General features: G+C 33.8%; 5 protein-coding genes across 5 annotated transcripts; 3 read left to right on the plus strand and 2 right to left on the minus strand.

The window, feature by feature from the left end:
- Positions 1-658: 658 nt before the first annotated feature.
- LOC120273035 (uncharacterized protein At4g28440-like) lies at positions 659-4,104 on the plus strand. Its single transcript, XM_039279673.1, has 2 exons — positions 659-915; positions 3,661-4,104. The coding sequence occupies exons 1-2, from the start codon at positions 681-683 to the stop codon at positions 3,849-3,851; spliced, it is 426 nt and encodes a 141-aa protein (XP_039135607.1). The 5' UTR covers positions 659-680; the 3' UTR covers positions 3,852-4,104.
- A 1,031-nt stretch (positions 4,105-5,135) lies between these two features.
- On the minus strand, positions 5,136-7,883 carry LOC120273879 (NADH dehydrogenase [ubiquinone] iron-sulfur protein 5-B-like). Its single transcript, XM_039280619.1, has 2 exons — positions 7,664-7,883; positions 5,136-5,448 (listed from the first exon to the last, which is right to left on the minus strand). The coding sequence occupies exons 1-2, from the start codon at positions 7,811-7,813 to the stop codon at positions 5,344-5,346; spliced, it is 255 nt and encodes an 84-aa protein (XP_039136553.1). The 5' UTR covers positions 7,814-7,883; the 3' UTR covers positions 5,136-5,343.
- Positions 7,884-10,864: 2,981 nt separating this feature from the next.
- On the plus strand, positions 10,865-14,605 carry LOC120273008 (protein ROOT PRIMORDIUM DEFECTIVE 1). The gene is made up of 3 exons (XM_039279646.1): positions 10,865-11,009; positions 11,434-13,251; positions 14,474-14,605. Exon 2 carries the CDS (start codon positions 11,608-11,610, stop codon positions 12,964-12,966), a length of 1,359 nt encoding a protein of 452 aa, XP_039135580.1. The 5' UTR covers positions 10,865-11,009; positions 11,434-11,607; the 3' UTR covers positions 12,967-13,251; positions 14,474-14,605.
- On the minus strand, positions 14,435-15,505 carry LOC120273009 (pectinesterase inhibitor 6-like). The gene has a single exon (XM_039279647.1). The coding sequence runs from the start codon at positions 15,106-15,108 to the stop codon at positions 14,530-14,532; it is 579 nt and encodes a 192-aa protein (XP_039135581.1). The 5' UTR covers positions 15,109-15,505; the 3' UTR covers positions 14,435-14,529.
- Positions 15,506-18,308: 2,803 nt separating this feature from the next.
- LOC120273755 lies at positions 18,309-20,688 on the plus strand. Its single transcript, XM_039280457.1, has 3 exons — positions 18,309-18,454; positions 18,931-19,021; positions 20,493-20,688. Exons 1-3 carry the CDS (start codon positions 18,385-18,387, stop codon positions 20,686-20,688), a joined length of 357 nt encoding a protein of 118 aa, XP_039136391.1. The 5' UTR covers positions 18,309-18,384.
- Positions 20,689-21,384: the final 696 nt, after the last annotated feature.

The raw sequence follows: 21,384 nt of genomic DNA on the forward strand, positions 1-21,384 counted from the left end.
AAAATTATTATATTTAAAAGGAAGGGATTTTTATGGATAGTCAAATTAAGAGGGTGTTTTTGTGCATATTGCAAACTTATAGGGGTGTTTTTGGCAATTTCCACTAAAACACTTATATAAGGACTATATTAATGAAGAATAAAAATATTTATTAACATTAAAAAAAAATTAAAATTATTTTTGAAAAAAAACTAAAATGCAATATTTTAATTTTAATTAACAAATTTTTTAATTTAATTAATTGCATTTTAATTTTAATTAACATTAATTAAAATTAAAATGCAATTAATTAAATTAAAAATTTTTCCCATCAATCAAACATATAAAAATATTCCATTTTAACCCCACCCCACACTCTTTTCTTAAAGCTTCGCATATAAAAATATGAGAATGAGAGTGACCTCGTTCTCATTCTTTTCACACCTTTATCTAATTAAATAAATAAATAAATAAATAATAATAATAATATAATTAATTATTAGGTCATTCTCATTCTTTTCACACCTTTATCTACTAAAAACAATAAAAATAGGAATAAAAATAAAAGTAAAATTATTTATTATTCATCTAATTATTATTTTACGCAATAATAATAGTAATTAATTAATTAATTAATATTTATATATATATTGAGCTCCGTCTCTTTGGCATCTATCTCTTTCTCTAGGGTTTCAGTGGCAATGGCGACGGCTTCAGCGCAGGGGCCAACGACGAAGAGGAAGCCAATCTTCACCAAGGTCGATCAGCTCAAGCCTGGAACCAATGGCCACACGCTCACGCTTAAGGTTCTCAGCTCCAAGCCGGTGCCGCAGAAGATCCGCCCCGCTACCTCCCAACTCCGCCAAACCCGCATCGCCGAGTGCGTCGTCGGAGACGAGACCGGAACCATCATCTTCACCGCCCGGAACGACCAAGGTCGGATCTTTTTACCTATTTCTCCCTTTCTTCATTAATCCATGTGAATGTCTGATTTAGGTTTTTATTTTGCACATGTGTCTGTGAATTTTCAATCCCTGTTCATATCTTGGAGGAATTTATACACTTATTTGGTTTTAGGATTAGTGTTGGAATGCATCTTATTGTTTGATTTAACTATATATTTTTGCATTGAATTTTGAATTGTTAAATTGTGAATATGACTGTTTGTATATATTCCCTTAAATTATTGCATGTTTTTGTTGTTATATGTTCAACAAATCAATCTTTGCAAGTATGCACTTCAAAGTTTCTATTTTTCCAAGTTTATGTTTTGATTTGTCAATGAGTTGATTGAAGTTTTGAGATTTCAATGACATGCTTATGCTTATATTGGATGAACCTCAACAAGAATAAGTAAAAGTCATGTCATTTGATGGAGACTTAAGGGTTTATATCTCTAGAGATATTCTGTGGTGCCTTGTGCATATGTGCAAAGATTTAATATTTGTCAAGGGCGTCGGAAGGTGATATCATCGGTGATGGCCATTTTTGCGAAATAAATCCTTGATAGAGCTCGTAATTATGACCTTTGTAGCAATTTTCAATTAGATCTGACTGAGAAGTTGATTAAAGTAAAGAAAGAAATGGTTGCGTAAGACCTTTAAGTAAGAGTGTCAATCCTTTGTTTGCATTCCACTTCTTTCTGCTTTTTTAAAGGAAGTTGATCGATCATGGTTTCATTAATGATGCTTTTTATATCTAATTTGTCAATAAGTGTTATTGTTCTTTTTTATTTTGATGTGAGTTGTCTAAAATATTCTAAGTAAAGAAAGAGCATTTTCATGTTAAGTCAATCTGTCAACAAGTACAATAAGCTCATGGTTGCATAGACTAATTTGATGATTTATACAAAGAATGCTTTCTTACATATTGAGATTTCTTTCGAACTTTTATATAAATGGTTGTTGGTGGTTTTAGATCATAGAGGCCAAAAATGTCAAAGATATGACCTCTGCAAATTATACATTATCAAATTTGAGTTTTTTTTTTTAATCTAAATCACTGGACGGGAGACAACAGGTGATATTTGTAACTTAATGTTCGGCAACAAACTTAGTTGATGTATATAAAACAATATAAAACAGTGTCTTGCTAATTTTGAGTTCTTCTTTCTCCATGAAACTATTTGTCCTTTGTCTTTCAGACACTTGAATGCCTTTTTGAAGCCACTACTATTTATTTGTTAGGGAGAAAACTAAAAAGTGAAGATAGCAGGTTAGTGCAAAGAGGATTGTTACAGCACTGTTTTAATTGTGCTGAAAGAGATTCTCTGTCCATTTCTTCTATATGGCAAAGAAAAGTGAGCCACCTTTTAAATCCTCAACTGTTCCTTCAGAAGTACCAGTGGCCCCTAAAATTTGTTAAGGTGAGGGCCTTAACATAGGAGACATGCTAAAGGATGAAGCGATAGGTCTAGACTTATCATGAAATTAACTTAACATTGGAGGATAGAAAGCCATTTTCATTTAAATTTCTTCTTCTAGATGATAAGGTGGTGATAATTTATGATGGCGATGTTATTCCATCAGCAATGTCTACATGTGGGGTTTAACAAAAATTATTCAAGAGTCTGTCCTAGTGGATTTATTGATTTCCCTGCAGGATGTGCAAACAAGCAAGCTTGCATAATTTTATGACTTGAATGTTACACTTGAGGCCTCATGATCTATTCATAAATAGCTTGCATCAGTTGAATGAGGGAGCTGTCATACTAGATATCTAGAGTCATGATGTTTTAAATATTTACCAAAGATAAATAAATTTGATGCATATTTTTTATTATGGGCCTTCCATTTTGTGATCATCTGGTCAATCAGACAAATCTTTTGTATCTATATGTACGAAAACATGATGTTCCATTAGCCAGTTTAGGTGCGAATTGCATAAAATGGAGGCTGATCGGTATTTCCTGCGGCAATAAGTGCTTTCAGGCACCGCAGAATGATGGGGATCCAATGAAATCTTTATTTGAGTCTTGACTTGGGATCCACAATATATTTGGTCTGCTGGTATTTTAATTAGAGGTAGTTATACTACTCTGGTTTGTTAAGTCTAACATAAGGCTTGCTGGAACAAAGCTAGTTAATCCGCCATCATCTAGTGTTCAATTGCAAAAGCTTTAAAGCTTCTAGTGTGAAGTGTGAAGTGTGAAGTGTGAACTTATTTAGTGAACTGCATAGCTGAAAGCATCTGAAAAAGACAAACTCCACATTCTTATCGTACTTGCTGAAAATGGAATAGTACTTAAAATGAGTGTTCACAAAAGGAAAAATCTTTAATTACTTGGCATTGTTTTTATATGTTACAACAGAGATTAGTATCAAGAATGAGATTTTAAGGCTTATTGATATGCTAAACATAGAGTCTTTCATGATGACTACAGCTTCCAAACTTATCTGTATCTGCTCCAGCAAAAGTGGCTGAAATTTGTCTTTCATGAATCTATGTTGGCTGTCTTTGTCTTAGCCAATCATTCTATCAATTTTGATACCTTTTCGTATGTTAATCTTGTTACATGTTCAGTCGAGAAACTTGGTGCATATTGCATATGAACCAAAACAAACAAACTAATATTTAACGGCAAAAATTCTTCGTCCTGTTCCTTCATCTCTTGAAAAATTACATTATTCACCCAAATTTGATAATGAGCTATCAACCTTTTTTTTTGTCCCTTTATTTCAGTTGATTTAATGAAGCCAGACGGCACTGTGATTGTCCGCAACGCAAAGATCGACATGTTCAAGGGATCAATGAGGTTGGCAGTCGACAAATGGGGTCGTGTCGAGGTTACTGAACCTGCTACCTTTACAGTAAAAGAAGACAACAATCTGTCTCTGGTGGAATATGAGCTGGTTAATGTCGTCGAAGAATGAACAAAAACTATTTAGAAAGCCTTTTTTACAGGCTTTAATCTAATATCGTCGGTCAATAGCTATATGTCATCGCAAAAGCTGAATTGTCACTATAACATACAAAATCTCGAAGAAGCTAGCTATGCTCATGTTAACCGTATTATTTATTCGATGGCGTAGAGTTTGGGGATATAAAACATATAAAGAAATGTTAGCGATGAGTAACGCTATTGTATTGAATAGGCTTTTCTAATTGAATCTATATCATATAACATGAAATCTGAGAAAAAAAATAATTAGTTATTGCTTTAATTGCATAAGTTTGTGATGCAGGGACTACCACATGACATTCAACACAGGCTTGCATTATAGTCATGATTTTTCAGCAAACTGATAAGAAAAATTCATTGAAGAATGAGTTACCAGAAAGTTAGATGTAATGAGGGTGGTTGTCATGTGATTGTTTAAAATAATTAGATTTTAAACACGGTACTGATTAATTGTTAGATGTTATCGTGATTCGATTTAGTCAATTTGGTACAAAAATTATTATGATGTTAAACTTTTAGGAACCTGCTTAAATTTGTTGGTTTGATTATAACAAAATTAAAGAGTTTAATTAGAAAAATTTTAAGCTCTTATTAGCAAGATAAGAAAATAAGAATTCTCTTCTCCTTTGCTCCAGAGTTTCTTCCTGTTTACTGGAGGAATTGAGTTACTTATCATTGAAAGTTTAGGAAGGAAAATAAAAGAAGGGTTAAAAGAGGGTAAAAAAAAAAAACTTCCTTTGTTTGAATATATATTTTTTTAAATTTAATGAAAGTAAAAAAAATGATTAACTCTGACTCTTCGTAACCTCTTTTTTTTTTTACCTTGACTTGGAGCGTCGAGGGAATGAAGCTTACAAAAAAATCTATAACTTCTAAAATACTATAATAACCTTAAATTTTTAAATTAATTATAAAATCTTACTTTATAATATAACTATAAGTGATAAATCATATTATTATACATTTTTTACTTTCCTTTCCCTTGTCTAGCCTTATTAAATAACCTTTTTTTTTTCCTCTTTTGATTACCCAAACGAAGATTCAATCCTCCTTTTCCTTTCTCATGTTTTTTTTTCCTTACTTTCCCTTCTACTTTTGAATCCGGATACTATATTAATTTCAAAGGATAATTGATCCTCCTTAATTGGTACACCTGACAAAAACCAGAAATTCCGACCTATTGTCCTCAAACTACTACTACTCAAAGAAATACAGTAATACAAAGATGACAGTTTTAATCTTATGAGCAGCATTTCAGAACAGAAATGATTGAATCATAAGGTATGAAATACATGATTCTCTAAAGTTCAGAGACAATATTATTATCTTGGTATAAAAATGTACACCAAGAATATCAACAACGAAAATCGACAGCAAACAAGCTAGTCTCTGACTGAAACAAAGCATTCATTTGTAATAGAACCACATGAAACAGTATTTTCCACCTGAATTTTAAATTTGTTCTAATGGTGGGATGTTGCTGCAACTCCTTCCCCCTCCTTGGCCTTCTGTGCGGCTGCTCTTATCTGACGTTGCTCTTCTTTATAAATCCTATTCCTTCTTTGGAACTGCAAAGAGTCATAGATTAAAGTGAGGCGAAAAGATTTATTCAGACATCTAATTTCCGAGAATCTACATATGCAATCTTTACACAATGACTTACATACATTCGCAAACGAGCATGCACAGTCGTGCAATAGCATGTGAATCACGAGGGAAAATTGCATTGACATGAAAGTAAATTAGTTCACCATCAGAAATTTGGTAAATGCTGTTATTATATTAGAAAAGTATAACTCTATTTGTATATTATTTTGGTAACTTCAGTACTGAGATTCAAGTTGATTTTAGATAGATTAAAAATTGAACAGATGCGAAAAAGGTTCAAAGAATATGTGGCAAAGGAGGGAATGAAGAATGATGCCTGATGGTGGTGATATGCATTTTTGAAGATGATAGGTGAAAAAAATAAAAATAATAAAAATGAAGTCGAAAAATGAAGAATAATAAACTCAATGTGAGATATTCACAATTCACATTTCTTACTAGGAAGACGTAGAAAGAAAAAGCAAAGGGAATAATGATCAGGGATCATGTCAAAAGAAGAAAAAAAGAAAAAAATTAGATGAGAATACTGAAAAAAAGTTAAATTCAACCATTATTCCTTCCCTTTCCATGATCAGCTGAGATTAGAATTATCAAACTGTCTTAGTTTTTGTGCATTTCTCTATAGGCAAATGATACCACACAAAGAATAAATTTTTATTTTTGAATGCAGAAGATTAAGGTTGAGATGCAATCAAAGCATGATCTCATCATCCATAAAAACTGAATGAACAGCTATCTACAAAAACCACAAGGCCAAACAGGATTATATTTATCACCTCATGTTGCAGAGAGAGGAACTTTTATTTAGCATGTAGAAGGCTATGTAAATGATTGAATGCAATTCAAATCATGCTTTTCATCCACAAAACAGCTGAATGAATCAATGACTAACTATGCAGGAAACCAAAGGCAACAGAGGACTGTATCCAACACTAAAAACCGACACTTGAAGCAAAAATAGACTACAATATTAAATGTGCTGCATCGAAAGCCAGATCCTGCAGAACATTCTAGAGCTACAGACCTAGGAATAAGTTCCCTTGAAGTCTTTTCTTTCCATCTTTTTCAGGGAGATATATGTCCTGTTAAAACCATGGCTGTCAGTAAATTTCCTAGAGATGGGGATAAAACCAAAAGCAACAAGGAGTGCATCCAACACTAAAAAATGGGCACTTCAAGAAGAATAGAATACTATATTCAATGTGCCGGGTTGAAAGCAAGATCCTGCAGAGCATTCTAGAACTACAGACCTAGGGAACAAGTTGCCTTGAAGTCTTTTTCTCTTATCCTCTTTTCAGGGAGATATATGTCCTGATAGAACCATGGCTGTCAGTCAATTTCCTAGAGCCGGGGCCTATCCTCTTTTTTCCTTCTCTCTTACTACTTATCTAAACTGGTGTATCAAAAGGTAAACCATTACAAAATCAACACCTATAAATTAGTTTTTGGGGATTCCGATATACAATGATCTATCCTAAAAACAATCATATGGCAAGATTAAAAACTTGATAAATAGACTAGATTCAGTTAGATTTAAAATTAAAATTTCAATTCATCAATGCATTATCAGATCTATAAGATGAGAATAAGTAGGATTTCTACAAGGATTTCAAGATGTACAGAATTGCAGAATAAGGTTCTGAATAATGACACAACTGTTTCAGATTAACATTTGCTGGTAGCATTAACCATAAAGTATATGAAAATCCTTTAAGAAAAAAACAAGAAAACCTCTATCAATACTCGACAATGAGAAATATCTTTATCAAGGAACCCCATTTCAAGCAATAATTAGAATTAGGAAAGAAGTACTAAAGATTAAGCAGAAAAAGAAACCACATTTTTAAACTTAAGCGAAAACAAATATCAAATGAGAGATAATTATCAAAGGACCAATTTTTTTACCTAATATTCATGAAAACAAAAAGGAAAGCACAAGTTTACCAATAATCATCCAACAAATGAGAAAAACAACCATCAAAGGAACAATCTTTGAACTACTCTGATGAAATTCAACTATAATCATACAATCAAACAAAAAATAATCAATCATCAACCAACATTGACAAAGATAATAATCAAAGAACCATAATTTAAACTAATTCCCATAAAAATCAACACAAATCATGCAATAAAACAAAGATTGTGATCTAAATCACTGAGATTTGGGGATACCTCCTTGGAATGATGAAGGCACTCAAAATAGTCCTCACGGAGGAGCTTGCAGTCCTTCGGCTCACGGCATCGAGACATACACTCGCTGAAATCGTTCCAGAAGTCGTAGCACCGGCCCTTGTTCCCGGAGATTCCCCACCCGGAAGCCATCTCCGCCGCCTCTCCCTCTCTCTCTCTCTCTCTCTCTCGCTCTCGACGAAGACTTCGATGGAGATCTTATGAGACTGAAGCCATTGTGCGGAAGCTACAAAACCGTTGGATTTGTCTCGGGATCCGCTCTTTGATTTATAAGTTTTTCCAAACTTTTTAAAATAAATTAAGGATATATTTGTTTTTTTACTTAATTTATTTTTAAATTTTCATTTAATCTCTTTTTAACTCGATTTATTTTCTGAAATTTCATCGTAAAACTCTAATAACTTATTTTCTGAAATTCATGTCCATATAATAAAATTTTAATCACTTTATCATAAACTTCTGACGAGTTAATAAATTTTTTAAAAAAATCATTAAATTACTATAATCGATGCATCACTGTAATCTTTGTCAAAAAAAAAAAAAAATTAAAAAATTAACTAAAATTTTTAGTTAATTATTATTAATCAAAATTAAATTATTAAATTTGAAAAATGATTTACGAGGGTTAGAATAGGATGCCTTTCTTAATGGTGATTGAATCTTTTAAGAGTTAATTTTAAGGGAAAATTACTGTTTACCCCTCGATAATTTCAAAACTTCCCAAACAGCCCCTGTGAGTTTTGCATACCTCAGACAACCCTTCCTTTATTGTTTTCACTTCCTTTTACCCTCGTCATTAGAAATTCCATCATCGCTTCTTCAAACATTTTTAGACACATTTTTCATTCTTTGTCATTCTGTTTCGTATCGTACTCATTTAAGCTGTGAGCTCATTTTTAAACATAGAACTCATTTCTTAAAGCAGAGTTCATTTCTTAAGCAGAAACCTCATTTCTTAAACGAGAAAACTCATTTCTTAAAAGCGTAAACCTCATTTTTAAACATAAAACTCATTTTTAAACAAAAACATTAATATTTAAGACGAAAAACAAATATTTACATGATAAATTAATCCCGGATATAAAACCAATTAATCTTGGTCACTCAGTACATATTTAAATAGAAACAACGATATTTAAGCACTTTTTAAAGCGTAAACGCAATATATTAAAGCGAAAACATCGATGGTTAAACAAAGACAAACAAGCGTATAAGCAGAGAACTCATTTTTAAAGCAGAGAGCTTATTTTTAAGCAGAGACCTCATTGAGTAGGGACATTCGAGTATCTCATCGTCCCATGATCTCGCTGAGCGGCTTGAGTCTTGAGCTCCGAGATCCGGGCGGCGATCTCGAAGGTAGGCGTGCTGGGTCGTGAGGGTCGTAGAAAATCTTTATTGGCGTTGGCGATCCGGTTGGCGAGCGTTCCTCGGTGGTCGGAGTGGTGAGGTCTTGGTGGCGACGTCGGATAAGGCGGGAAATTTGAACTCGAGCGGAACCATTCTCGATTGCGGAGACCGCAGACATGGATAGCGATAGGGTTAGGGTTAGGGATCATTCAGGGGTTTTGGATCCATGGGTGCCTAAGTCGGTGTGACCGGGGAGCGGAGGAGGAGCGGTCTGCCGAGTGAGGGTTCGGGATCTCGCCGTCTTCGTCTTCATCTTCATCGCCTCTCCCACATCGTCGACCTCATCTCTTTCATCTTCTTAGTGATGAGCCTCGGGGAAGACCGCGATGCTCCTCGTCGTCGAGCCGAGGCATCGAAGGTTGCACTCAGTACATATTTAAATAGAAACAGCGATGTTTAAGCACTTTTTTTAAAGCGTAAAGCGCTAATATATTAAAGCGAAACATCGATAGTTAAACAAAGACAAACAAGCATATAAAGCAGAGAACTCATTTCTTAAAGCAGGAGAACTCATTTCTTAAACAGAGAGCTTATTTTTAAAGCAGAGACCTCGTTGAGTAGGGACGTTTGAGTATCTCATCGTCATCGATCTCGCGAACGCTTGAGTCTTTCGAGCTCGGGATCCAGCGAGCGATCTCGAAGGTGGCATGCCTGCGTGTGGGGTCTTAAAGGAGAAATCTTTATCAGGCGTTGGCGATCCCGGTTGGCGGCGTTCCTCGGTGGTCGGAGTGGTGAGGTCTTCGGTGGCGACGTCGGATAAGACGAAAGTCGAACTCGAAACCGAACCATTCTCGATCGCGGAGACCGCAACATGGATAGAGATAGGGTTAGGGTTAGGGATCATTCACGGGTTTGGATCCATGGTGCTAAGTCGGTGGCGAGGGAACGGAGGGAGGAAGCGGCGGCAGATAAGGGTTCGATCTCGCCAGTCTTCGTCTTCGCCTTCATCGTCTTCCGCCGTCGAGCCCTCATCTCTTTCATCTTCTTCGTCGTTGACCTCGGGGAAGACCGCGTGCTCCTCGATCGTCGAGCGAGATGCATCGAAAGGTCAGCACCTTTTTTCTCCCGAACATGAAATCCCATTTTTTCATGCAGCGTGATCGTGATTGTGAGTCGCGATGTTTTGTCTCATTTGCTGATCAATTGCAGATAAAGAGATTTTGGGGGTGATACATCACAGAAAAACTCATTTCTTAAGCAGAGCCTCGTTTTTTTAAACAAAAACCCTCATTTCTTAAACATGAAAACTCATTTCTTAAGCAGAGCCTCATTTTTAAAAGCGAAACCTCTTTTTCTTAAACGGAAAACTCATTTCTTAAACAGAAAACTCGATTTTTAAACAAAAACTCATTTTTAAATAGAAAACTCATTTTTAAACAGAAACTCAGTTTTTTAAGCATGAACCTCATACCTCATATTTTAAATAGAAGCTTCATTTTCAAATAGAAACTCATTGTACTCAGGGCATTATAGTCAAACCCTCGTCACACTTGCACATAACTTCTACGCAAGTGACAATTTAGTCCCAAAAAATTCCAAATTAACTCTATCGATCACTATTAGATGTTTGGGGGTTTAAAAATCATTAGTATTCGAAAAGCGAAGGGGTTTTTGAGGGGTCAAGCAAACTAGAGGTGTTTTTGCAATATTGCAAACTTACAAGGTGTTTTTGACAATTTCCACTAATTTTAAATATTTATTTGTGATAATAACGAATAAAAAAAATTGATATAATTTGTAATCTTTTTAGGAACTATGTGCAAAAATGTTCTCATTATAAATACTCATTTGGCCCGGGACGATGGACGACATATCACCGGCGGCGATCACCGGCGGCCACCTTTCGCCGGAGTAGGTGAAGAAGACGAATTCGATGTGTTCTATCATCTATGCTTTCCCATGGCACACCCACAGCACCCTGGTACGATGAATGCAAGAAGATCTTTTGGCGCCTTTACTTGGATACTTCTTCTCTTGTTAATCTGGAAAAAAATCACTTTTTTTTCTCAACATATTGTCTTCTGTTGATTGAATTTGTGTGATTTTTTGGAGAATCAAATGATTTTCTGGCGTTATATGTTTGTGCTGATTAGTTGTAGATGAGGTGTTTGCGTAAATGCCTGACTGAGTGATTGAGTGGTGTCTGTTATAAATTTTTTTTTAGTTCAAGAAGGCAATGGATTTTAGCTATATGTAAATTACTGTTGATCCTAGTTGAGTGGCAGATTTATTCATACTCAATGGTACTCAATGTTGATTGTTTTGATGTTCTTTTTGTGATCTATTATTTTTTTTGTTAAGGTATGAAATTGGATAATTTTAATTGATATGTTTGTGCATGCCAGGTTACCGAGAGAGATTTGTTTGAAACGTAATTTTTGCCTGCTCAGTTCATGACTTTTTGAAGCTCAGGAAGACAATTCAGTTGTGTTTCAATTGCTATTAATTCCTGTTAATGTTTCTATGTCAAAGATTGAATCTTAGTGAATGTTTGTCACTTATTCTGACAAAGAAGGAAAATGTTGGGGTTGTTAAATGAATGCCGTAAATGGACGGCATTGGGAAAGTTTAAAGCAGAAATCTTGCAGTTAGTTTCTTTGCCCAAGTTGAATGGGGTTGTCCATTTTGGGCCATTTAACTGTAACTTGCAGAGAAGGTGGAAGAAGCCTGTGGATTCTGCACAAACTCGTTTAGAGAATAGAACAAGAGATCTCAGGCTTGACAAGCTTAGGAGCCAACTAAAGAAGTTGAGCTTAGTCCTCAAAGTGCAAGAATTGATCTTGAAGCAGAGAGGTCAATACATTTCTGTTCAGTTGCTCTCGAAGTGGAAAAACATAATTGGAATAAATATAGGGATTGGTGTTTTTCTTCGGAAGTACCCTCACATTTTTGAGTTGTATACCCATCCTGTTAAAAGAAATCTCTGTTGTAAAGTTAGTCAAAAGATGCTTGATTTGATTGAAGAGGAAATTGGGATCATAAAAGAGTCTGAAGTAGAGACCATTCAAAGATTGAAGAAGCTCCTTTTGATGTCAACAAGCGGGGCATTGCACATCCATGCCTTATGGCTCATAAGAAGGCAGCTAGGTTTGCCTGATGATTTCAGGAAGTCTGTCCTTCCTAGGTATCCAGTTGATTTCAACATTGTTTTCCCTGATATTATAACCTTGGCCTCAAAAGATGACTGTTTGGTTGAGGCAACAGTTGAAAACTGGAGGGAGAAAGAGTATAGAGAAAAATGGCTAAGCGAGTTTGAGACCAATTTTGCATTTCCAATTCAGTTTCCAACAGGCTTTAAGATTGAAAAAGGGTTTAGAGAAAAGTTGAAGAATTGGCAAAGGCTTCCTTATTTAAAACCTTATGAGAAAAAGGATGTCATTCGACCACGCACTTGTGGTGGAGCTGAGCGTTTTGAAAAGCGTACAGTTGGTATTCTTCATGAACTTTTGAGCTTGACAGTAGAAAAAATGATTGAAGTTGAACAGTTGGCGCACTTCCGGAAGGATTTCAACATGGAAATCAATATGAGAGAGCTTTTGCTTAAACATCCTGGGATATTTTATATCTCAACCAAAGGGAACACACTAACTGTATTTCTCAGAGAGGCGTATAGTAAAGGTTGCCTTGTTGAGCCAAACCCCATCTATACTGTTCGACGGAAAATGCTAGATCTTGTCTTGTTAGGATGTCGAAACACTGATCAAATGCAACTTTTCCAGGAGCTAGAGGATGGGTGTAATGAGAAGATCAACCATGAGTTGGCCAGTGGTTCATGTGATGGAGATTGGGTTATTCCAATTTTGGAAAGTTGTGATGAAAGGCAGTACAATAGAAGTGTTGGCAACATAACAGATCTATCCGAAGATGCTGAATATTAATTTTTAGCTTTTCATGTTCCCTCATCAAACAATCAGTAGGTGTATGGCATAGTTGAAGTTGTGGCTGGGGGAATTGTATTTTCTTTGTTAATGTCACCAGTTGCTGCACTGTTGCCTGACTTCATCAGTGTTAAAGAAGATACAATGATTATGAATATATCCCCAAATCGCTGAGTTCCTTTGATTGGATTTAGTGACACTTCACTGGAATTTTTTTTTCGTATTCCAAACATTCTTCTTTTGAGTTTTGCAAACGGTTGCAGGAGAAACTTCTGCAAAATCCAGGTACCGGATATTTGGGTATTCTCTGATCCTTATTTTTAGTTTGTCAAATAATCACTTATGCACCACATGGTCCACATGCATTTCAGTTAATTTCGGTTGTGCTTGTAACTATGCTTGGACTTTCACCGTTGGTAAAAAGAGGATTTAGTTAATACAAGGGCTTGGTTCTTGTTGTCTTGGTTGGATAATTTTAATTTTCTTTGATTTATATTGAGGATAATCTTTTTACCATTATTAATAATTAATTTCTGTTTAACATAGTATGTTTGATGAAGAATTTGATGATTCTGCATGATGTAGGAACTGATTTATTTGTTACTAGTTTTAAAAGTTGTGTGCAACCATTATTATCATATGTAGAACTCATATGATACCTGTGATTTAGCTTCCTCTGTTTACCAGTTTACACCTAAATTATGCTTTCCTGTCAGCCTGAATCAAAAAGCTAATTTCTGGTGGTATTGTTATGGCTTCATTTAATGCATATTTACCAATTCCCAGGCAAAGTAAATCACTTATGAAGAGCCCCTATTCTATGTATGTTTATGTGTAAGTTTGATGCATTCATATGACCAAAAAAACCTCTTAATATAAATTTATCAGTAATATCCTTATAATTGGTTTTAGATTTTAGAAACAAGAACTTTATGAGAGTAGAATACTATGATATGTATATTTAATAAAATTATCCATTAGCATTGGTTACTGATTTTGCAATTCGAGATAGAAAGAGGTTGATGCCTTCAAAATATCACTTTTCTCTATTTTTTGATTTCTGATCTTGTTCTCCAAAAACTTTTAGCTTGTGTTTTGATTGAGGAAAATTTGTCGGAGAAACAAGAGCAGGTGCTTGGTTGGATGGAGAAAAATGAAATTTATAAACAAATGAAAGAAAATGTTTGATGGAAATTTTCTTTGCTTTTCCTCCCCATTTCTTTTCTCATCTTTTTTGCCATTTGCCCCTCAATTCAAGAGCCACCTTGGCTTGGTAATTAATCTTTGTGATTGTGGATAAGGTCTATCCTTTATGCAATTTCCTTTTCTGGTGACATTACAAGCAACGAAGTATAGTTATTCGTTTCTATGAAATTATACTGATAAATATCATCCATGCCAAAAAGCGCAATAAAGTAATATCATTTGGATATTTTTCTTATATATTTCTTTATTGATAGAAATCCATACAACAGCCACTTTATGCATATATTTTTTGATCATGTAGCATGCAATACTTCAAACATAAACAAGTAGTAATCAGTGATGCGAGGAGCTGCGATTTTAGCCACTTTGACCAGAGGATGCAAGCTTGTTAACAAGCGCCAATGCATTACTAGTGAAGTGAGTGGTGTTCAACACCTTGCTTGTGATCATTCTCACTTGAGGCCCAACCTTGAACTCCTGAAAACCATCAATGCAAGTGTTCTGGTTTGTCAGTGCGGCGCTCAACCACGTCTCCACATTACTTATCTGTGAGGCAAATGTTTCTCGCTCAAGGCTTCGCATCTCTCCAAGAGCGCTATGGAGCAGGGACACTGCATCACTGAAGCACTCAACACAATCAGATAGTGCAAGCCTCGCCCGTCCTCTCATCCGTACTCCACCACCTCCAGTCTTGAGCTTTACCAGGTACTGTCCTGCTTCTTGTGTTTCTGCAAGTGTGACTGATACTGCCGCCCGAGCCCACCCGGACGGGGAGTGACTAGCAGGGCTTGAGAAGTGTGATAGGGAGTGAATGCAGAGTGACTGGTATCGAGTTACGCTGCATACTTTCTTTAGGTAGTCATGGCCCTGTCCATATGCCATGTACAACATAATGGTTATGGAGAAGAGAATGAGGAGTATGTTTGAGCTTGCCATTATAAGAGAAAGGAATTCAGAGGGACAGTGTGTGTGTGTGTGTGGTTTGGAGGGAGTTTGCTGGGTGTTTTTAAAGAGGTGAGCTGGTGCTCAGGGATGCCTTTTACTGGTGGCTTCTTATGGTTGTGAGAGTCATAAAGAGGGAAAAGCCATTGCAAGATTGACAATTTGAAAAGTGAATGTACAGGCTGGACAGGGCCTAATGGTGTGTTTGAACTTCTTTGTACTTTCAAATCTGGGAAATAACTTCCAGTTTAAAGTCTGAGTTCAAGTGTATTTGTCACGAGCCTGATCACGTTTTGCCGATTGGTTTGTTGAGGAAAAGTTCATGAGTTCGATCTTATCTTAACTCCGAAAACTTTTTACTTAATTTTATTTATGTTTTTTGGTGTTTGCATTTTCCAGATTCTGAAAGCGCGGAGCTGGACTTAAAGTTTGAAGTGTGAGTTTGGATTTAGTTTGAATAGTTCTTTACTTGAATTTATTTGTGTTTTTAGAGATTTTTATAAATAACTTCGAAGTTTACATATTTGACTATTCGAACCAGGGTTTAACATCGAAGAACATGGGCCTCGGCCCGGAGTGAAGACCAGAAAATTTGGCAGGTCTGGAAAGGTTTGGATAGAAGTTGTGGTGTGGTTCTGCATGTGATTTGGAAGGTGAGGCTTTCTCGTGAAGTAGTAAGTCTGAATTAAATGCTTTCTCCAAATTCATTGGAGATTTATTTCAAATTAAATACAGATTTTAACTCATGCCATCCGTGCATAGAGAGCTGGTATAACACTTTTTTTTTTTTTCTTTTATTTGATATATGGGATAATATTATTTAACAAGATAATTTGATTTTGAACTTGAATTTTATATTGTTAATTTCATTTTTTTGATTTTTTTTTTTGTATTTTAAATTGCAATATAAGTGAAATTATTGTTTTTTAAATTGCATGGTTGTTGTTTAATTTTATTTAAGTAAAATTGATGTATTTAGTTTATTATTATTTTGTTTGATGTAGGTTAAGGTATAAAATTAATATTTATTGATTTTAATATTTTACCTATATATTTATTTATTTATTTATTTGGTGATAATCATACTGAGTGGGAAAAATATTTTTTTTTTTAATATAAAATTATTTAATTAATTCAATAAAAAAATATTTTTTATAATTAAATGCAGACAATATAGTTGCCCATATGAACCAGAGGGTTCTAGAAGTTGCAAACACATTAGCTTACAATTAAAAAAAAAAAAAACGCAGCGGTTGCAGATCATTTAGTAGTGTGAATAGTATAATGAACAACATTTATCAATAGTATTATCAACAATATTTTCTTATATTTTTAAAATTTTTGTGGACACTTTATGAATATCTGGATAACATATTGTCATATATATATATATATATAAAATAAAACATCATTCAAAAATTTCAAGCGTACACCTAAAACATCAATATTTTCAAAGCAATATTTAAATTTCATAAAAATTTTCAAATTCACGATAAAGTGGGTATCCTAATTTTTTTTAAAAGAATTATCAAAGGTGTACATAAATCTGGAATTGATCATCTAATCGTGTATTAGAATTTAAACTTAGGATTTGAACTTTCTCTATCAACATTTTTTTATGATGGAGTAAATATTGCTGGACTATGAACCATTTAATAATATCTTACCTGCTAAAGGGTCTATAGAAACATCAAATTTCATCTAAACAAAATCAAGCACTAATATCAATATTTGTGACTCCTCAATCCCAAAGAGAGATTTCATGTGCTAGGCATTAGTTGTAATTTGAAATGCTATATATATAATTAAAAAAAAAAATTCAGATGTAAGTACTTTCACATATAAAAAATGGTGTCACAACAAACCAAATACCCAAGAGTAGCTTTTACATTTAAACTTTTTTTACATTATATTACTTCTACCAAACTAAACAACCCCAAGCTACGCGTGTCTGATTGGAAGAAAAAACTAAATTAGTTATTGCCAAGATTGGCTCATTCAAAACAAAATCAACAAAACACTTTATCTGCACAGATGAAAAAAAAAAATAATAATAATATCTCAACCCATATATATTAATTTTAAAATTTAAATAAAAATAAATTATTTTTAATCTTTATATTTTGAGAAAAAAGTATGAAAACAATAAAAAAAACAAGTGAAGCAACCACCAATGACCTCTTCATCGATTAACACTGGGTTTTTTTACGTAAAGTGTTTATGTGCTTGCTGAGAAAACAAATTTAAATTTTAGTTCATATAAAATGAAAACATAAATATATTACAATATTAACTCCACGTATATACGTACTCTTGACATGACTAGTCTATATTTTATAATAATAATAAAAAAACTATCATGGGAAAGAGTGGCACAACTTATTTTATCAATATAAATTTTATTTTATTTTATTTTTTATAAAATAAATCAGTCTTGTGAGAGGGAGTTAAGCTTTATTTTTTTGACTCTATAGAGAAATAAATTACTATCTTTGTACTAAAAAAATGGTACAAATTTCAGTCATACGATCATATAGGAATTTCCCACTAACATATGAGGGTATTTTGGGGATTTTATTAAAAATTTTAAAAAATTATCAAAAATTTGAAAATTTTCATAGAATCACCATCGTAAATCATTAAATGGTTAAAATATTTGACTACTGTCAAGTGTTTGACTATCTCTCAAAATCTAAATATAGACGATGTCTGTGGCGGCTTATCAATATTATTAAAAATAATAATGAATTAAAAACAAATTTTCCCTCTTTATTATTCAAACTACTTCATAAAATAAATGTGTGACACGTGAAATATTTGAACAAAATATATAAAAATCAACAAATTAAATTTATTCCTATGTTTCCCAAAAATAAATAAATAAATAAACAAATAAACAAAAACACAAGACGTCTCCTTCGCAATACTAGCGAAATGAAAACCATGGTCACGCCCCGGGTTTCCAAGCCACAACAGCAAAGCAACCTACATTGACCACTAATATATAACCACGTGTCACATATTCTTAACATTTCCACGTGGCTTGAAACTATTCGATTTACAAGACCAAATTTACAAGTGTGACATGTAGCGGATCCGGTGCTCATTTGGCGTAGCGTTGTCGAAGTTTGACTTAAAGTTGGCGGTCAACGTTTGAGAAGTGGTTATATAAATATACACAGCGTCTTAATTTGGGGAAATTATAGTAAGAAAAAAAAAACCCTAATTTTTTTTCGCACAATTTGAAGGAGAAGAGAACCAAATCGGAGAATGGGAGAGAGCTCAAGCACGATGGAATCGATCAGAGAGTGGGTTGTGGAGCATAAGCTTAGAGCTGTTGGTAATGCCCGAAAATTTTCTTTTCTATTCTTTTCTTTTTTGATAATTTTCTTTGTTTTTTTTTAGTTTTGGATTTGGCTTTGATTATCAGTTTTATTCCCTCGATTTCTTGGGTTTCTTAAATTGATTTATGAGAAAAGAGTTGTTGGTAATGCCTAAATTTTTTTATTATTTTTTATTTTTTTAATCTTTGAATTGGGCGATGAGAATGTGTGTGTGTTTTTCACCTCTGATTCGTTTTGATTTTATGGTTATTAAATTTATTTTTGCGCAAATGGTTGTTAAAATGCCTAAATTTTCTCGCTTTTTTAGCATGGGATTGGGCTATGCGAATTGATGTTGGAAATGTCCTAAATTTCCTCCTTTTTTGTTCTTTTTCTCTCAATTGGTTGATTTTGGGGTTGGGCTATGAGAATGTTCTTTTTCCTCTCAAGTTATTTGATTTTGATGATTTTTGTTGTTGATTTCTATAAACAGGATGCCTTTGGTTGAGTGGGATTGGAGGATCTATCGCTTACAACTGGTCTCGTCCCAATATGAAGCCCAGTGTGAAGATCATCCATGCAAGGTTTGATTTTGATCTTTTTCAGTTCAAAACCCTAACTTTTAACTCTAATTTTTTATCTTTTACCATTGATATGCAAATGATTTTTGATTTTATCTATGAGTTTGTACTGCCATTGAATCAGGAGAAAATTTTGGTATGACAACAGAGTTTTGTGTTCATTGTTTGATTTGGTACTTAGATTTAGGTTTCAGGTGCTGTGACTTTGAATGACTTCCGAGTGGACTTTCGACCTGATGGTTGTTATGTATTTTACATAAAATGTATGTTTTCTGTTTAATATACTGATCTCAATCATTGGATTAATTTTAATGTGCTAGGGATTGCAAATACCTCTCAACAACATTAGAGTGATGCATTAGATTGTCTGTGCTTCTTTTTTTAACTGAGATTTCCAATTTTTATTAATAATATAGTAATTCGATACCATTTGCCATTTCTTTTTTTTTTATTTTTATTTTTGGGTGAAAAAACAAATAGTAAACCTAAAGGACCTTTATGGCTATTGATAAAAATAACAGGAGGTGTATGATGAAGTAAACATGAAAGGAAATGCAAAAATTATATGCAGGATCCTGTATTAGTTAAGTTCATTATGGTGGCAAAGGATAATACTATGTAACCTTCCAAATGTGCTTTTGAAAGCATTTGTAAAACCTAAGCATTAGGAAATTATCAATCCCAATCCAAGAATCTACAATCATTTTAAGAGAAGTGGTTAAAGGGTGAAATTTTGGTAGAACTGCAAGGCAAAAAAATGCAAATGTTTTGTGTGTGCATGTGTGGTTATCGATTCTATCCTCTGGGTGAACTTAAGATGATTAGGCAATTCCCAGGAGCTTAAATCTTGTAATTTTCAATTAGACTTTGATGTCATAGGAACAAATAGTAAGATATGACATGCATTGCCTCCTAGTTCTGCATCAGAGACCAGTACGACGTCTATCAAGCTTTTAATTATAGTTACTGATATCCTTTCTAAGTTCTCTCATGGAAATAATCTTGTCCAATCCCATTTATAGGATCATGAATTTCTCAATGGCATATGTTCTGAGACAGTATTCGAATATGATAATATCTTTCATGAATTATTAGAACCCATTGATTCACATTACATCAAAATTCTAAAATGGAAATCTATGAATCCAATAACACTAGTCAGTAAGATCTATAATTACTGGTTTTCTCAATCCATTTTAACCAAAGTTAACACTCAAGGATTTTGTGGCATTCTTGTGCTTCCATTAATAACTTCCATTAATAACATGTGCTAGATTAAATATCATATCATCTCGGTTCAGTAGAAAACTTCAAAAGTTTTGTGAGAAATTCGTGATTGACATTATATGTATATTCTACATACATTGTGTATCGAAATTCATTTGCTCTGTTTTAAAGATTTTCATTTCCTCTTTTTTGATTAAAATGTAGCCATTGCCTTTACTATTCCCCATGGTTGAAATCCTGCACACAGGTTACATGCTCAGGCTCTTACATTAGCTGCATTAGCTGGAGCTGCTGTGGTGGAGTATTATGACCATAAATCAGGAAAAGGATCGAAAGTGAACAAATATGCACAGCAGTTTCTAGTTATGGATCCTCAAACACGAAAAAGATTAAACCTTTTATTCTTCTTCAGAATCAATTACAGCATGAGATATATCACATAAAGTGATACTCTGATACGATGTTCTTTTCCCAAATTTACTGTATGTTTTAACTGGTATACCATTGATTCTCTTTTGTTTCAATTGCTTAACTTATGATTATGATTATAAGAGTTTCCATGGAGTCGCTATATATGAAATATCAGGGAGGTTTTACATTTTGCCCCTGAAGAATACGAATATTTGTGAAATAAGTTCATGTACCCCCTACCCCAGACTAGGTTATGTGTATGTGATGCACGTGAGAATCATAAAAATGGAGAACTTTGTGGTTTCCAGTGCTATGCAATTATGATGAGGTTTTTCAGGGCATCATGTGTGCAAACATGTATTTATTAGTATGAAAGTTTAACCAGAGTTGGAATTATTTTTATTTAATTTTGAGATAAATGAATAATTTTAAGTGAATACTTGTAGTTCATGAAACACAATATTAGTACGAAAATTATATATTTTAAACCAAAAAGATACGTCAGAAGATAGACAATAAATCGATCTGAGTGACAGCTTACAATATCTAAAAAGTAAGTCAGCATCGCAGAAAAAATGTCATTGATGACTGTTTGGATGTTTTTGAAATTTTAAAAATCTATAATTAATTTTCCTCAAATTTCTAGGATGCAATAGTTGGAATTTCTAAAGTATTAAATAATCCATCAATCCTTGGGATCACCAGCATCAGCATCATCATCAAACATA

This window comes from Dioscorea cayenensis, chromosome 12, assembly GCF_009730915.1.
Source record: "Dioscorea cayenensis subsp. rotundata cultivar TDr96_F1 chromosome 12, TDr96_F1_v2_PseudoChromosome.rev07_lg8_w22 25.fasta, whole genome shotgun sequence".
NCBI classification, from domain to species: Eukaryota; Viridiplantae; Streptophyta; class Magnoliopsida; order Dioscoreales; family Dioscoreaceae; genus Dioscorea; species Dioscorea cayenensis.

Coding starts and splice junctions, on each gene's coding strand:
- LOC120273035 (XM_039279673.1), top strand. CDS start 681: ATGGCGACGGCTTCAGCGCAGGGGCCAACGACGAAGAGGAAGCCAATC. Junction 916..3,660: donor CACCGCCCGGAACGACCAAG/GTCGGATCTTTT, acceptor CCTTTATTTCAG/TTGATTTAATGAAGCCAGAC.
- LOC120273879 (XM_039280619.1), bottom strand. CDS start 7,813: ATGGCTTCCGGGTGGGGAATCTCCGGGAACAAGGGCCGGTGCTACGAC. Junction 5,449..7,663: donor GCCTTCATCATTCCAAGGAG/GTATCCCCAAAT, acceptor GACTCTTTGCAG/TTCCAAAGAAGGAATAGGAT.
- LOC120273008 (XM_039279646.1), top strand. CDS start 11,608: ATGTTGGGGTTGTTAAATGAATGCCGTAAATGGACGGCATTGGGAAAG.
- LOC120273009 (XM_039279647.1), bottom strand. CDS start 15,108: ATGGCAAGCTCAAACATACTCCTCATTCTCTTCTCCATAACCATTATG.
- LOC120273755 (XM_039280457.1), top strand. CDS start 18,385: ATGGGAGAGAGCTCAAGCACGATGGAATCGATCAGAGAGTGGGTTGTG. Junction 18,455..18,930: donor GCATAAGCTTAGAGCTGTTG/GTAATGCCCGAA, acceptor TTCTATAAACAG/GATGCCTTTGGTTGAGTGGG. Junction 19,022..20,492: donor GTGAAGATCATCCATGCAAG/GTTTGATTTTGA, acceptor TCCTGCACACAG/GTTACATGCTCAGGCTCTTA.